Genomic DNA, 16,618 nt, shown 5'->3' with positions numbered 1-16,618 from the left:
CAATACATTCATATCGTTTTCAGTCTTTAATGTACTCATGCAGGCCTCAATTTGTTCTTAAGTACTGACAGGGCTGTAAATGAACCAAGCCGTTCGCGAACTATTCAGGACTCGGCTCGAAAAAAGCTCGTTTGAAATTCGTTCATTTTTTAAACGAGCCGAATTCGAGCTCGATAAAATTATTGAGCCGAACTTGAGCTTGTACATGCTCGACTCGTGAGCTCGCGAACATGTTCGGCTCGTACCTTCGCGAGCCTATTTGCAAATAGGTTCCGAAAAGGCTCACGAATAGTCTATGATCACAGATATATTTTCGAATAGGCTCGCGAATATATTCATTAAATAATAATTTTATATATTTCATTTGTTAAATATTTTTTGAATAATGAAAATAATTGTCATAATTAAAAATATAATTTACAACTAACTTGACAAATTATCTATTTATTAAAAATAAATTATAAATTATGACTTATAAATAGTTTAGAAATATATGAATAATTATAATTTTTTATTTTAATGAAACCTTAATATATAAATAATTCGAACCGAGCTCGAATTCGAGCCTGAATTTGAAATTGAGCTCAAAATTTGAGCCAAATTCGAGTCGAGCTCGAGATAAACGAATAATTAACGAGTCGAATTCGAACTAAACTCGAGAGTATTATATAGGCGAGTCGAGCTCGAGCTCATTTTAAAGCTCGAATTCGAGCTCGAGCTTAACTCGAGTCGAGCTAAATTTTCACGAACCGAGCCCTAGTCTGGAGGTATTCGGCTCGGCTCAGTTTGTATACAGCCCTAAGTAAGTAATGTTGTCATATCCCGTTCACTATAGAATCCCTCTTTGCATTCCACGCTTGTGATGACTCAATTGTACCAACACATTCGTCGTGCTCAGCTTATATTATCATTCTCTTTAAAAAGAATGTCAAACTGTTGCTCTAATGGATCGACGGTCATTTCGGATCGGATGAAGTTATTAATGAGAAAACAGGTCATTATATATTAATCTAGTTTGAATTTTGATTGGGTAGTACGTGGTACTCCACAGGATCCCCCGTCGCATCTTCATTATCCCTAATGCACGCTCGATAGCATTGCGTGCTCTAGCATGCCTTAGGTTAAACATTTCCTCCGCGTTTTGGGTCTTGCACAAGTCGGACTCCGTTCCTTCAAATGGTAGTAGACTCATTTGTATGGGGCCAAGAATCCTTCACTATTAGCATAGCCATTATCTACCAAATAATAGTTCCCTATAGAATTTACATGAACAAGCCCGGTTAGACTAGAACATAACGTGTATATTACTTGTTTTCACATAAAAATTGTTGAGATATTGGTATACCCTTTGGGACTCTCAGCCCATGTGTGGTCTGTTAAGTGCATCCCGGAGTATCCCAGAGTCTGCCGCGGACCCCTCCCAACTAGGCAATGCGTAGGCAAACTTTAAATTCTGATCTGAAACTCCTAGCGTGTTCGTGGAAATTTGACCCTTACAGGTCTTATATCGTGGCTTGTCAATGTTGGGTACCATGACGCTTATATAGGTGTCGTCTAATGCACCCAACCTACCCTACTCAATGGGAACAACAACTAGTTGTTAGTGCATCAATTTACAGTTGATATATCATGTTGGCATATATTGAAGCTATTCCTACTGTTATTTCACAAGTGTATATGAGGTCAAGTTCATTGTTCGTACCTTAAAGCACGTCCACCTTGGGTCATTACACTCTTCGGGCACAGGTTCTGGCTTGACCAATAGAATTGCATGGATCTTCAATATGGCTTTCAAAACAATATGAACATAGTGGGAGATTGTTTGCCCTGATCTCCAAAAATCTAATCGGATAACCCTATTCTTCTTATGATGTGCTAATATTGATAACAACATCGCAACTTGTTCTTCAACACTTACATAGCTACTGTCTTGCGAGGATCCTAGTTATCTTAACAGGTTACACAATCGACCAAATGTGTTGCGGTCCATTCGCAAGTTGAGGATACAATCTATGTCATTAAGATTTGTTACCCTGTTTAGATGTTTAACTTGGTCGGAAATCCCATATAACATGCCATACGGCTCGATGGAATCACTGTGTTTTTCTCTTTCGTGTTTTTAGCCTAATAATGACATCAATTATTATAATAAGTTGAAATATAAACTGGCGCATTATCTCTTCAATCAGCCAAAACACATGTGTTTTGCTACTTCTGTCGTTTCTCATTTTATGACTCGAATGAAATGACATAACAATGCAATCTGCAATTCAGCAAGCAGTTGACAGCATATTATAGGCTGCCACAGCAAATATATAATTTGCAAAAGACTAAGACATAGCAGTCATGACTCATTGAAGTTCCAAAAAAAAAAAAAAAACAAGAGCAAACAATATCCAAAAAAACAAGAGTAAACAATACCCCCCCTCCCTCCCAAAAAAAAAACAAGAGCAAGCTCGCATTCTCTCACCCCCCAACCAAATGCAAGATCAAGTTCAACGGTGATTCAATTCTACAAAAAGGACGAGAGTAAACAATATCCAATAAAAGACAAAGCAATATCTAAAAATCATCCAATTCTAGCATTGTGTGTTTCCCACTAGGTACATTCATGGTGATTCAAAAAAGAAATGGTTGCTCACCTTGAAGCAATTGCTGGTATGCTACCCAATTCTCGAAAGACAAAATAGCCACCAACAAACTCTAGATTCAACCTTGTATCGCACAAAAAAAAACACCATGTAAGATTAAAAACCAGAGCTACACCGACAGAATAATGGGAAACTCACAAGAATCCATTTTTTGTTTTTAAATTTTTTTAGCATTTGTATAAAACAAGAACAAAAGAAATCGTCAGCACAACAATGTCAACACGTTGGATGGAACTACGTGATGCATTTCTTTAGACAAAAATGAATGAAATCGAATTTTAATTTAACGAAAAACCAAGAACATCAAGAATAACATAGAACCCTAGAAATTTCAAATACAAGGACGAAATCGATTCGTGATTCAGAATGAATGTATGCCATCGCACATAAAAAAAATGAAAAGCGGAGATAATGGCTTACTAGATCGGTGATAGCTTTGACAAGAATGTGTAGTCAACAATGGTTGTATCATCGGCACATATCAATTGTATATTCAAAATTCGGAGGGCAATTTTGAAATTTGAAATTTTAGTCTGAAACACTGTAGCATTTGAGAAATTGTGCTCAACCCTCACTGTGGGTTACACACGCGAGGCTGAATAGCGGAATAATAACGGGCGTGCAGTTTTTCTCAGGCCTCAATGTTAATTTGCTCGTGCTACCAAACAGCAGGAATACACGTGATTATTTAACAATCCAGCCTAAACTAACCTACCAAATACACCCTTAAAAAATAACAATCTTACTTAATCCACACTCCCCGGTCTCACAAAAAATATGAATATTTGTAAGTGGCACGAGTTTTATGAAAATGTTAGATAAAAGTGTATTGTGAGTGAAAAATGGGTCTAACTTTATAAAAAGTAGAGATAAAAATTAAAAAGTAAAAGGATTGTGGTGGGATAATGTACAAAAATAGAAGAGTTCATGTTTATGAGAGACGGTCCAAAATGGCAAAATATTCATGTTTTTTGTGAGACGAAGGGAATATTATTTTATCTAGGTTTTATATATCACCCTTTATCTCAACTTACCTACCAAACACGCCCTGAGTAGTTTATCTGCTATATCAATTGTCATAATCATCACACTTTCGCTGCATCTTTCTCATATGCAAACTAAACCTGACAAAAATGCATGAGACGATAAATATTTCATTAAGGTTTTTTAAACAAAGTGAGTAACTAAAACCACTATATTCCGCACTAGGTCATTTATCTATCCAATTGATAAGCTCTCCCACTATTAGTAGGTGTGCTAACTGAGAATCACTCTGTAACTTGTTAGTCGCTTTTGTGATAGTACCTTATCTAGACAATGTCAGCTCAAATTTGTGTGTTGATCTCGTATCACGTGAAAAGTCATATATTGTACTAACTTACTTGTTCCATCTCAATCAAGTAAAACAAAAGGTTGTTAACTAGTGTATTGTCCCATACGGGACCTACAAATCAATGTGGAAACCATGATTATTTTAAATATTTTTTATGACCAAATTAAATTGAAGAATCTATTTATTTCAAATACATCTAGATATCCTTTTTATTTATTTCATATGATCAAATTTAATTGAAAAACCTAATTCTATCAAATACATTTAAGGTATCTTTTATTTTATTTTTTGAAGTATCATTTTATTTAGATTTTCAAATGGTGAAATTTAATAACCATTTTATTTAGTTTTTTGTTAGGTTCAGAGGGTCTCGAATAGGTGTATGGGGGGGATACACCTATGGGATATTTTTCAAATCCTCAATCAGAGGGATCTCAGTCAGAGATCAAAACGAAACTTTGCATGCAAACACAGACTCCTGTTTTACTGAAAACAGTTTTGACCAAACAGGGTTGACGACTGATACTGAAAGCTCTTCAGTAAAGAGTTATCAGTTAAGTTGTTGGAACTTAACTGATGCACGTAAGGGCTTCAGTCGTGTTTGCTAAGACAGAGATGATAACACTCTTCCTGACTATCAAAAGATAGATCAGTCAGACTGATATCATACGCAGCGGAAATTAAACTTAGTTTCGCAATAGCCTTGGTGGAGCACGTTGTTGGTTGTTAGGTTACTCTTTGCAGTTAATCAATGTTCAGTTTATCAATTGAAATAACACAAGTAAGAATGTAAAACTGAAAGCTGTAAACAACACAGAGACTTTTACGTGGTTCGGAAAAACCCTTTCCTACATCCACGGTTGGTTGATCAGACCAACAATCCACTCCGCAAGTGCTTAACAGGTGCACTGCAAACCAAACCGTGTGCTTGCCGGGTGCACACAACCGTACCACTGAAGAAAACCCTTCTTCAGGACCCACGCTTCACTCGCGTCGAATTTCTCTGCTCAGCACAACCCGTGCTAAGACTTCTCACTTAGAGTCAGAGTACCTTCCTGAACTCCGAATCACTCAAACACTCTTTTGGTGAGGAGGTTTGAACGAGTGCCAACTTTACTACAAAAAACAAGTTCTTTAAAGCAAGTTTGACCTTTGGCTTCTGGGTAAACAGAGGTTTGCCTAAGGTCTAAGAGAATATGTGTAATCAGCAGTGACTGATTTTGGCTTTGGAATTCTCTTCTTCGATTCAAGCTTTGGGGAGATTAAGCTTTAGGCTGAGTAGCAATTTCGGCAGAGCTTCAGCTTATGTCGTTGAATCAGTGAAGGTTGAAGTGATCCTCGAGCGCTATTTGTAGGAGAACTCTTGAATAGATTCGTTGGCGTAGAACGTCATCAAGATTTCTTCCGTTAGAGAGCAATTCGAATTTGGGATGAGGCTTCAATCTTCGAGGTTCCTTGTTTGGGTGGAAACGGCTCTCTTGATGGACATGAGATGTGACGTCTCTGAAAAGTAACCACCAGATAGGAATGACCTCTGCAGAGATAAGATCTTAAGATCTCTGCATTTAATGCGGCTGTACTTTGTGAGTACGTGGCTTCCTCTGAACGTTGGAAGATCAGTCCTAGAAGGAATGTTCAACTGATACTTGACTTTAGTATCAGTCCATTGCGCGCATTAAGTAATCAGTCTTCAACTGATTCTTCAACTGATACTTCAGTTGGTATCTGCAGTCTTCAGTCCTTCGTTCTTCAGTCTTCAGTCTTCAGTCTTCGACACCGCAAGCTAAACTAGAATCGAACTCCAACACTTGAGTTCAAAGCAATTCTAGTCTATTACAATTAAGTCCTATGAATTTTGGTATCATCAAAACAAGGGTTAGGATATTCCACAAGGTTCCCAACATTTTTGAATTGTGAAATTTAATATAAATTCAATATAAGAATCTATTTATTTAAAATACACACTACAAGAATTTAACACATAGACAACACATATTTACTGTTGTCTATGTGAAAATATCTGTTGTCGAGGTCGGTGTTGTCTATTCTGGGGTGCTCATAGACAACAGATATTATATGTTGTCTATTTAAGGATAGACAACTGACGGAAGGTAATAGACAACAAATATTATATGTTGTCTATTTAAACTTAGACAACGTATTGAAGCTAATAGACAACAAAGATTATATGTTGTCTATAATAATATAGACAACATATATTAGACGTTGTCTATATAATGATAGACAACATGTAATATCTGTTGTCTATTCTATGATAAAATTAAAAAAAATATATATCTAATATATATTTGCATCCCTGTTTTATAATAGTAATATATATAACAAATTAAAATACTTAAACATCAAATAATCAAACAATACTCATAAACCACTAATAAATAACAAATAATACTTATAAATCACTAAAACTCATAATCAAATATTTACATCCACAATTGTATCATCTCTAGTTGCACATTTATTTATCTACTAAAAAAATTTCTAATAAAATCTCCAATTAATTACGACTTCATCACCAACAATTGTCCAACAAATATATCATCCAACTAGCTTGAACCTACACGAACAAAATAAAACAAGATGAATTTAAGAATATAAAATCATCTAAATCACTAAATATATATAAATAAATCAAAAGAAATATATATATCAAATTTACCTTCATCATCATTCTTATGAACAAAACGATATACAAACTCAGCCCACTCTTCCCGAACTTCATTGATTTCTTCTTCAGAGTAAAATCCTTCGGCAAACTAATAAAAATAAGATAATAAGCGATGAGCCAAATATTTCAAATAGCTAACCTTTAAATTATATTGAAATAAAATGCTAATTTATAATTACCAATGAAGATATTGGTTTGGGGCGGTCACATCCATAATTTTCAATAATGTCTTTCATGTAACGCATTACATAGAATCCACATTGTACTGACCCGTGAGGTTGACCCGTGAGGTTGTTGATGACACTACACAAAAAGACATAATATGACAATAAAGCTAACATATAATCTTCAATAAACATTGAAGATAAGTAATATCATACCTTTATCACTTCCCACGCATGACTTTGTCTTCCTCTTTTTCCTATGTTCTTATTGAACATTTTTATAGCTCTATACATATTAAAATATAAATTTAAACTAAAATACATAAATGATATATTTAAAATGATAGAACTTACGTTTCTGTGACGATCTTTATCTCCGTAAAATGACGATCTTCCTTCAATGGATCCAACACGTATGTAGTATCATTATGCGGGTCAATAACAAGAAGGATCCAATGCCAACTAACAAGATAAATATGTTTAATAAAAAGCAACACATATTCATTATAAACTAAAATATAACCATTTTTACGTACCCCACGTTGCAAGGCATCAAAAATTAAGAATGAATATCAAGCATTTAATATGTTTTAATTTACTTCCTCCGTCCACAAAAGAATTACAATAATTTTCTTTTTGATAAAATTTTGTCACTTTCATTTGTAATGGTAGAGTCCACACAACTTCATTCACATTTAAAGTGTAACCCTTACTCCACTAACAACTTCATTCACATTTTATTAAAGCTCGTGTCAATCCTGATGTGACAATTTTTTTGTGGACAAAAAATAAAATACATTAGAGCATTCACACTGGGAAGCGCGGATGCCGGTCCAGGCCTGGCACCACCCTCTTGTATCAAAAAAAGCATCATGTGCATAAGATTATGATAAAGTAAAAAACTACGCGACATAAAGAAATAGACCCCCTTCACTTATCACGAAGAATTATATTTGTTCAATACACTCTTGTCAATATAAATATTGAGAAAAGAATACAGTGGAAAAAGGGAAAAATAAAAGGGGGGGATCAAAAAAAAAAATTCGACATATTTTTTTATTTATTATATTATGAGAATGAATCCTACTACTTCTGGTTCTGGGGTTTCCACGCTTGAAAAAAAAAAAACCTGGGGCGTATTATCCAAATCATTGGTCTGGTACTAGATGTGGCCCTTCTCCCCCCCCCCCAATGCCGCACACCTCCCCTCCGCACCCACCACTCGCCTCCGCGCAATTCATGTTTTGATTGGGCGCGTGGTATACACGGCCCAATCACATAATTTTCGCTCATTTAAATAAATAAAAATAAATAAGTTGAAGCCATTTTTGACCATTTGAGGTCAGATTTTCTTTCTTTTTTTTCGCGCTTTCTTCTTCTTTTAATGTCGTTCAACCGCTAGTTTAGTTTTTTTTTTTTTCTTTTAATTCATCTTCCTATAAATATTACTCCCTCCGTCCCAGGCCAATAGGCCCAGTTGCTTTCGGCACGGAGATTAAGAAAGTCACTTTTTGGTAGGTAAATGGTGTGGTCCACCAACAATTAATGTTTTAAGTGTTCTCTTATTTTCCTTAATCACATTTGTTCAATTAATCAAACTGAGAAATGCTTCACAGAACCCTAAATCAAAATGCTTCACAGAAACTGAGAAATCGAAATCAAACTTTCGGCAACAATCAAATGCTTCACAGAAACTGAGAAATCAAACTTTCAATTAATCGAATCTGCAACAATCGAAATTCAGCAACAATCAAAATGCTTCAATTAATCGAATCTGCAAATGAAGAAACCTAAATCAAGAACTGAGAAATCAAACTTTCAGAAACTTTCTACCAAATCAAAAACCCTAAATCAAGAGCTTAGAGGCGGCGGTGGAGACGGAGAACGGCGGCGGTGGGGGCTCCGAACCGTCCACCGACAAAGGAGAGGCGGCGGCGGCACAGCAGGGGCTGTAGTCTTGAGGCGGCGGCGAATCTGTGTGGCCGGAGCTCTGGAGAGTCAGTGGCGCCGCTCGTTGTTGAGAGAGAGAGAAGGGGGAGGGAGCGGCGGTGATGGAAATGGCGAAAGGGAAGCGAGATCTGAGGGGGATTCCGGTAGGCTCCGTCTGCTGCTGCTGTTCGCCGGATTCTAGAGGGGAGGGGAAGTCGAAGAGAGAGAGAGAGAGTGTCGCCGGAGCTCTGGTGTCGGCGGCGACGCTCTGGCCGTTGAAGAGGGGAGAGGAAGTCGAAGAGAGAGAGAGAGAGAGAGGGTGTCGCCGGAGCTCTGGTGTTGGCGGCGACGCTCTGGCCGTTGAAGAGGGGAGGGGAAGTCGAAGAGAGAGAGAGAGAGAGAGAGAGAGAGAGAGAGTGAGGAGAAATGAAATTAAAGTGAGAAATGAATATTAGAGTGAGAAATTAAAGGGTATATTTTTCCTTAATTAAAAATTAAGAAGATCCTAATTATTTCCAATTTAAGACTGAGCCTATTGGGCTGGGACGTCCCAAAATGGAAAACGAGCCTATTGGACTGGGACGGAGGGAGTACATCTTTATTCACTTCTCTACAATCTCTTCTCTATTCACAAATCAAACTTTATGTTATCTTCAAAGATGTTTATATGCCTCAAAGTTCAAACATGCGAGATAGTTGCACGATCGCCTTCGGGATGATCTAGTCGAGCATATGTGGGCACAATTTGGTCTCGCTGGTCCATTGCTAGTAGATTTTAATTTTTTGAAACTATTGTAATTTTTTGTTTTTTTTAATGTAATGTTTGATTTTTTATTTAATGAAATTTATGTTATTAAATATAGTGTTAAAATTAATTGAAACAAACATTAAAATTATATACAAGTTAAAAATCAAACTTTAAGAGTCGGCTCTCCAATGTGGGGTGTTGGCTCTCCACTGTGGATGTCCTTATACAATTATTCACTTTAGAAGAAAGTGGGTTAATTCATATAGTTTGTTCAATATTCAGATTTTCGTATAAAACAAGTATTAAGGCAATACTTTAGTGAACAAAAATCCCAAAATTCTTCAAGTACATTGGTTTTGAAGACAACAATGTTAAACGCAGGAAAGAAAAAAATAATTATTTAATCACCAAAACAATAACCCGCGAATTCAATAAATAATTTCAAAACATGTCTAAAATAGGTTGATCCAAGTTATTAGCTTGTGGTATCGTTCTGATATACATAAATCAAAACCAAGCCTGCATCTCTATCCCCATATAAAGCAATCCAATAATTATGCTTAGAAAAACACAGCACCATATAATTTAACCAAAGAGCTCTCTAGAGATCCCAGCAGACTAAGTTTTTCAACTAGATCCTCTTACAGCACGAGCACGCACAGATGCAACCGCCAAAATTAGTTTATCACTAATGATCACGGTGGACGCGTTTAAGCAACTTCTTCGTCGTCTCGAGGCTCTAACAACAGAAGCATTCCGGTATCTCTTCATTAAACCAAATTCCAGAAAATGAAGTCATTGACCTGCTTATACAAGGGCAGTAGCTTTCTTGAATGCTTCACAGGCTTTCTCCAGATCGATTTTTGTATGACCAGCAGACACGTATAATCTAATTCCAGCAGGTAGCTTGCATTTGTCCAGTATCGATCTTTTTGAAGTTGCAACAAAAACAGCATGTTCCTTCAATAACTGCAAATGCAATGATGGGTAACCCTTAATATCACAAGACGGGAAAAAAAAATGGCTCAAGTGTTTAAACCACTTACATGATTGGCAAGATCTTCAAGCACTTGAAGATCTCCCTTCAAGAATCCTACGGACTTCTTCAGTTTCAGAAAAACTATTGGCGATTTTGGATCACTGACTATCTCAAGGCCTTGCACATTAGATAAACCTAAAATCTTACATGAGATTAGACATGTGAATCGAGAAATAAACCCCCCGATACAAAATTATTTCAAAAATAACTTCAAAAAGGAAAGCATACGTGAAACCTTATTCAAATTATTCATAATAGAAAAAGAGACCACCTTTACGCAGAGTTGCTATGTTCTCTTCCAACTTGGTGATAAGATTAGGATTTTCTTCCAGAATATCAATTGCAGTGATTGCAGCGCTTGCCAGATAAGGAGGCAAAGAAGCAGAGAATACATAACCAGAACTACTGAGACGCTGCCAGTGAAGAATTATAAAGGTAACGTCAGTGCTGTTGTTTCCCTACCGATTCTAGTTTCTCGAAATCTAAAAGTGCTAAGTGTTTCTGTTGTGAACTGTGCCTGGAATTCTACAGGGTCAATCCTATTATTCAAATTTCTATCATTTACTTAGTTAACAAATTGAACCCTTCAAATTCTCCTTGGTAAGTTTTACTGGATCGTTATAAGGGAACATAAAAATAATTAACAAAAATTTTGAAGGTAAGGATATCAACAACAGAAATATATCCATTACCTTAAAATTTGCACAAAATACTAATCAGACTCTGGAAAATCATTCGATTGTTTAAAAAGAAAAATCATTCGATTATTTAAAAAGAAAAATCATTCGATTATTTAAAAGAAAACCACTTCTATGCACTACATGTATACCTGGTGATCAATCACTCTAGCACTTCCAGTGCAAAACCCTCCTTCAGTGGCCAACGCATGTCCCATCGCTGCAGTGATAATATCTACCTCCTCAACCTGCCAAAAATTGCATAAAAAGAAGAATGCGCAGATTATACAACCAATTAAACATCAAGGTGGTGGAAACTTACTGGAATTTTGCAATGTTCAGTGAGACCTCTACCGGAACTTCCAAGAACTCCAATAGAATTGCTTTCATCTAGTATAACACGGAACCGATATTTCTCCTTCAATTTGATGATTTCGTCCAATGGAGCAATTTGACCAGAATTCTGGAATTGCACAAGATTAGTTGGAAAAAAAATCAAGATCTATACAAGCAATATTATAAGGGAACTCTTTCAGGATAGAGAAAAGATGAACACCAAAGCATCATAACTGCTACAGCCCCCATTTTCCACATTAAGTGCTTCTGCTTGAAGAGGAAATACCTGATAGACAGCTTCTACAATGATATACCGTCTGACTTTCTTAGCTCGTTTGTTCTCATGGGTAACACTTTCCAGAATACTCTCTAAAGACTTGATATCATTGTGTTTGAAATAAATAATTGTGCTTCTAGAGAGGTGGAGGCCATTCTGAATTCCCCAGTGGACACCCTCATCTCTGTAAAAACCACAATAACCGCTCAATAAGTGAAAATAAAAGAAAATAAAATGAAAATGTGCATCAGTCTTTAATTGGTATCAAGCCAATAGAAATCAGTGCATGATTTAGAATCTAAAACGTCATTGCAATGTGAATATGTATATGGATATGCCAAAGCAATTTTAGAGCGGCCAGTTGTGTTGCATGAGAAATAGCAGTAGCCCATCTGTAAGCACTATCAACATTCAACATCAATACCATACCATATTGAATGCCAATAATAACCAAATAACGTAACTTTGTTGATCCTTCAAAATAACAGATTCATAGAACCTATAAATCAGGAAAAAAGGCCTTTGGTACGCTGAAAATCCTTATAATATATGTTATCTCGTAACAAAGCTACAACCATAAATTAAAAACAAACACAAGAAAGGAGGAGAAGCTTGAGCATATGGCCATAACAATAATTCAAACATAATATCTTAAAATAACGGTTAATTACAGGAAACATCGCCATAAATATATGCCAAATAATATCTAAAAAAACAAAATTTGAGTTAATTAATCCAAATAATAAAAGTAAGGTTCAAATACTCAAAAAGAATTTGCAGCCAGATGTTATGTTGCATTGCACAAAACTATCAACCAAAAGTACAAGCTGGGGGAAAAGGGAAAAGGAAAAGCCAAAGAAGACTCACACGACAACGACGTCACCCTTCTTACAGAATGCTGGAATGATGCTAAACATCGTGGAAAGTCCATAAGAATAAAGTATCGAATCAGAAGTTCCAAGAAATTTTGCTATTCTAGCCTCACAATCTAGGTGCACATCTGCATTGTCACAAAAGTCATCCAAATGGTCTTAGTACTGGCCAAGATTAACAAGAAATGTTCGGTGCACATGTTCATGTTAGATCATACCAATTGTCCCATAAAATCCACGAGGACCACAAGAACCAACACCATACTTCTCCAATGCCTTGGTACATGATTCCTGTTTTTCATCAATGCTATCAATTGAACAGAAGCACTATATAAGAAGCAAAGACAAGGAATAAGGGCAGTTGTTGTTACTTGCAATTTATCGTGCCCTAGAAGACCAAGGTAATTTGCTGATGTGAAGTTCACAACTTCTATACCATTAATTACAGCATGTGGTCCAGCAGCACTGCATAAATCAACTAATCATCTATCTAGAAATCTAAAGGAACAGTGCAGGATCTTGAGAATAGAACTCTTAAAGCACAAAATAGAAATTTGAGCTATGAATGTGACAAACTGATAAGCTCTAGTATCTGATACTATGCATATAAATGCAATAAGTTTACTTATAAACCAGTTGTTATGTTCATACTTATTACATTTATGAAAAGGTAGTGATTAAGAGAGAAAAGAAGAAATAAACCAATATTAGAACCATCCAAATAAAAATGTATTGGAAAGAACAGATTCACCTTTCTAATACTGGAGGCTCGTACTTCAATTCTTCAGTAATAGAGGGAATTAAGGGTTCTGGGACCCATTCATCACATAACTCATCTACTTCCTGAAAGATATTAAGCCACCACGTACGTGAAGCATTCATGAGAAAATGAAAATGGAACAGGCAAAGTAGAAGTCATATAAAATATCAATATTTATCTACCTTCTTTGTCAGTGGTCTTTTTGGAGGCTTGTAACTTTTTTGGGACAGAAGAAAAAGAATTACAACTAAGAGAAGGCCCTCCACAAGAAGATGTCCTACATCAGGATAAACAGATTGCTAAGTTCCTTTATCATTGAAATAAAACTGACCTGAATAAATTTGTCCGCCAATGCCCCAGTGAGAGAAATCTCACCTTTAATTGGTACTCCAAAGACAACAGCTCGAGCATACGGGGTATCAAAAGCTAAAGCAACCCAATCTGTGATGGACTTAACAGCAGTTTCGAAAGTGGACAATACTGTATCCATCAAGTCAACTTGGAAATACACAAACACTTGCTCATGAGCTGAAAACAACAACAAGAAATATTCATTTACCTACACATCCAGAATTAGTGATGACAGCATCAGCTAATAGTCTACAACTATGTATACTCTGAAGAAATCTGATGTTAGCCTAAGAGAGTGAGCCCCAGTAAACAATCATATCAGTCTACTCATGATATATACTTAATAAAAGTCAAGATTTAGACTCAAATTGTTATCTGTAAGAATTTGCTACTAAAATGAACAAATCTTCAGTTGAATAACATTAGACTGACTTCCCCACCAGCTATGGAGCTGCAAATCTTATTGCGAAAAATCAGGTACCTGTTACTACATCAAAAAGAAGAGTTTTTGGAGCAGTTATTTTTTGGGTCAGTGCCGTTATCAAGCAGTTAAATTTTTGGCACCCAAAATCAGTTATTAATTATTACTATTATTTTCGAATATTCGAAAAATAAACGACTACAGGAATGGTGTACGCGATTTTTCACACCAAAATTCAGAAACATAAGACGAACTCTGCAAATCTCAAAATGCATTAAGCAATTTGCTCCAAAGGTACTGCAAATCGCATCCCATTTTGCGGTTTTAGTCAGTTTTTTGAAAAGTAGATTCGCATATTTGCGTTTCTACTGTTCCAAAAGCAAACACCTTTTTCAATTTCAGAAATTAGCACTCAAGTCCAAAATCTTTGTGTATTCTAGAAAAATAGAGAAGAGAAGAGAAATACCGTAATGAAGAAGAAGAAGAAGCCTTGGAGGAGAAATCTGTGAAGAAGAAGCTTGGCGCAGATGTTCTGAGAATTGAGCGTGAAGACGAGCGACGCTGCGTTTTGACTTAATTAGGGATTCTTTATTTTTATTTTTTTGGGGAGAAGGGATTCTTTAATTTTATTGTTGTATTGATTTTGTGGCTTGGAATTAATTGTTGGATTTTAGTTTTCTTGATGTTTTTATCGACTTCGTATTTAAGTTTAGGGATATTGATTTTAGTGTGGACTTATAGGTTATTAATTTTAGGGTAAATATCATATTAAACCTTGAACTATTTTCATTTTATCAAAAATATCCTGAAAGTTTTGAAATGCTCTCTAAATCCTCAAAGTATCAGGGTTTTATCAAATATATCCTGAATCTATTTTTCGGTCACCGGAAATATGATGTGGCTCGTCGGATGATACAGTGTAATTTAAATTCTATTTTTTTAAATCCATGTCCTTTTTTTTAATCCATGTCATCCACTCAGTCTCTCTCTGTGTTTCCTCTCCTACTCTCTACCGTCTCTCTCTTTTTGTTCTTAGTAATATCCTTCTTCCACAAACACACACTTGCCGACACAGACTGGCGGTGGCGCTTCCTCACTCCCCGGTGAAGGTTGCCGCCTCTCCAGCCACCCACGACTCTCACCTCTCACCCTCTATCTATCTCCATCTTCCCTTTTTCACCCTACACACGCACAGCCACCGCCTTCTCAAACGTCCGGCTGACAGCAGCAGCAGGCCACCGCTGTCGCCTCGCCCTCAATTCTCGGTGACTGCAGTGGCAGGCGAGCCCACAATCTTAGTCGCCGCCGCTTGTATATCAAGCAGCAGCGCCGCCTAAAACCCTAGGCCCTAAATTGTGGCCACGATTTCCGGCGAGCAGCAGCGAACCCCCGCCGTCGTCTGCAACCTTCCGGAGACCGACGGGCACGGCGACTCAGCGTGCTGCAGCGCCTTCGACGAGGAGAGCGAGTTCGACTGGGAGTTGAGATCGTCGACTTGACTCGAGGTCTCGGCGCCGGTGGACACATGGGCAAAGCGGGCGGCGGCAACCTAGATCTCGATCTTGGGCGGATTTTCAGGGAAATTGAACTTGGTTTTGCCCAGATCTTCGCCGAAGGCACGCGCCGCCTTCTCCGCCATGGTCAATCGGCGGCGGCGACCTGGATCTCAGCAGTTGAGGGCGGCGGCGAAGGCACGCGCCGCTTTCTCCGCCGTGTCGTAGGATTTGAGCCAGATCCTCTCCCTGCAGTTAGAGAGCCTGATCTCGGAGACGTATTTCCCCCACTTACGCTTGCGCACGGCCTTGTATTTGCAGAAGGAGGAAGAGGAAGCTTCTCGAACAACCTCCAAAGCGACGGCGGTGGCTGAGGATGAAGGTTGCTGCCGCTTTTCAAGTGATTTCACCATGTCAGTTAGGGTTTACAGTGAGAATTTTAAATTTTGTTTTGGGAAGAGGTGAAATTGAGTGTAGTTTGGATGAGGAAAAGGGGATGAGCATGAGTTGTGAGAAACGGTGGCTTCTGATTTTGTGATTTTCAGTTGGACCTTTGATTGAATGTGTTTGATTGCGGTGGAATTTTGAAGGTAAGAAGAGAGAGAGAGCTTTGGACTGAGAGAGACGGTAGAGAGAGTGGGAGAGAACGCAGGGAGGGACGGGGAGCATAATGACATATGGATTAAAAAATAGAATATAAAATGACATGAATTAAAAAAATAGAATTTAAATTACACTGTGTCATCCGGCGAGCCACGTCACATTTCTGATGACCGGAAAATAGATGCAGGATATATTTGATAAAACCCTTATACTTTGAGGGTTTAGAGAGCATTTCAAAACTTCCAGGGTATTTTTGATAAAGCGAGAATAGTTCA

At 37.2% G+C, this 16,618-nt stretch overlaps 1 protein-coding gene, 1 long non-coding RNA gene and 1 pseudogene across 5 annotated transcripts; all 3 read right to left on the bottom strand.

Annotated features, from left to right (window-relative positions):
* Positions 1-6,434: 6,434 nt before the first annotated feature.
* On the bottom strand, positions 6,435-6,954 carry LOC131019502 (uncharacterized). Its single transcript, XR_009100291.1, has 3 exons — positions 6,853-6,954; positions 6,665-6,761; positions 6,435-6,562 (listed from the first exon to the last, which is right to left on the bottom strand). It is a non-coding gene; the product is annotated as an uncharacterized LOC131019502 (long non-coding RNA).
* A 2,959-nt stretch (positions 6,955-9,913) lies between these two features.
* On the bottom strand, positions 9,914-14,973 carry LOC131019501 (long chain base biosynthesis protein 1). Of its 4 annotated transcripts, none has more exons than XM_057948043.1 (13): positions 14,714-14,973; positions 13,851-14,003; positions 13,658-13,752; positions 13,467-13,558; positions 13,087-13,180; positions 12,934-13,006; positions 12,711-12,843; positions 11,853-12,027; positions 11,553-11,693; positions 11,383-11,478; positions 10,825-10,966; positions 10,561-10,688; positions 9,914-10,483 (listed from the first exon to the last, which is right to left on the bottom strand). In XM_057948043.1, exons 2-13 carry the CDS (start codon positions 13,963-13,965, stop codon positions 10,322-10,324), a joined length of 1,446 nt encoding a protein of 481 aa, XP_057804026.1. In that variant the 5' UTR covers positions 13,966-14,003; positions 14,714-14,973; the 3' UTR covers positions 9,914-10,321. The 4 variants fall into 4 exon arrangements, with proteins under 4 accessions (XP_057804026.1, XP_057804027.1, XP_057804028.1 ...); XM_057948044.1 differs by having other exon boundaries at positions 13,851-14,034; positions 14,714-14,888; XM_057948045.1 differs by lacking the exon at positions 14,714-14,973 and adding an exon at positions 14,502-14,562.
* Positions 14,974-15,490: 517 nt separating this feature from the next.
* On the bottom strand, positions 15,491-16,618 carry LOC131019499 (ethylene-responsive transcription factor ERF017-like; annotated as a pseudogene).

Source organism: Salvia miltiorrhiza, chromosome 4, assembly GCF_028751815.1.
Source record: "Salvia miltiorrhiza cultivar Shanhuang (shh) chromosome 4, IMPLAD_Smil_shh, whole genome shotgun sequence".
In the NCBI taxonomy this organism is placed as follows: Eukaryota; Viridiplantae; Streptophyta; class Magnoliopsida; order Lamiales; family Lamiaceae; genus Salvia; species Salvia miltiorrhiza.
This window is presented reverse-complemented; position numbering and strand designations above follow the sequence as displayed.

What these genes read in the sequence shown, in the direction of transcription:
- LOC131019501 (XM_057948043.1), bottom strand. Translation starts at nt 13,965, where the DNA reads ATGGATACAGTATTGTCCACTTTCGAAACTGCTGTTAAGTCCATCACA. An exon ending in TAGGGCACGATAAATTGCAA is followed by an intron (nt 13,007 to 13,086) that starts GTAACAACAACT and finishes GATGAAAAACAG; the next exon opens with GAATCATGTACCAAGGCATT. An exon ending in CTAGAGTGATTGATCACCAG is followed by an intron (nt 10,967 to 11,382) that starts GTATACATGTAG and finishes CTTCACTGGCAG; the next exon opens with CGTCTCAGTAGTTCTGGTTA.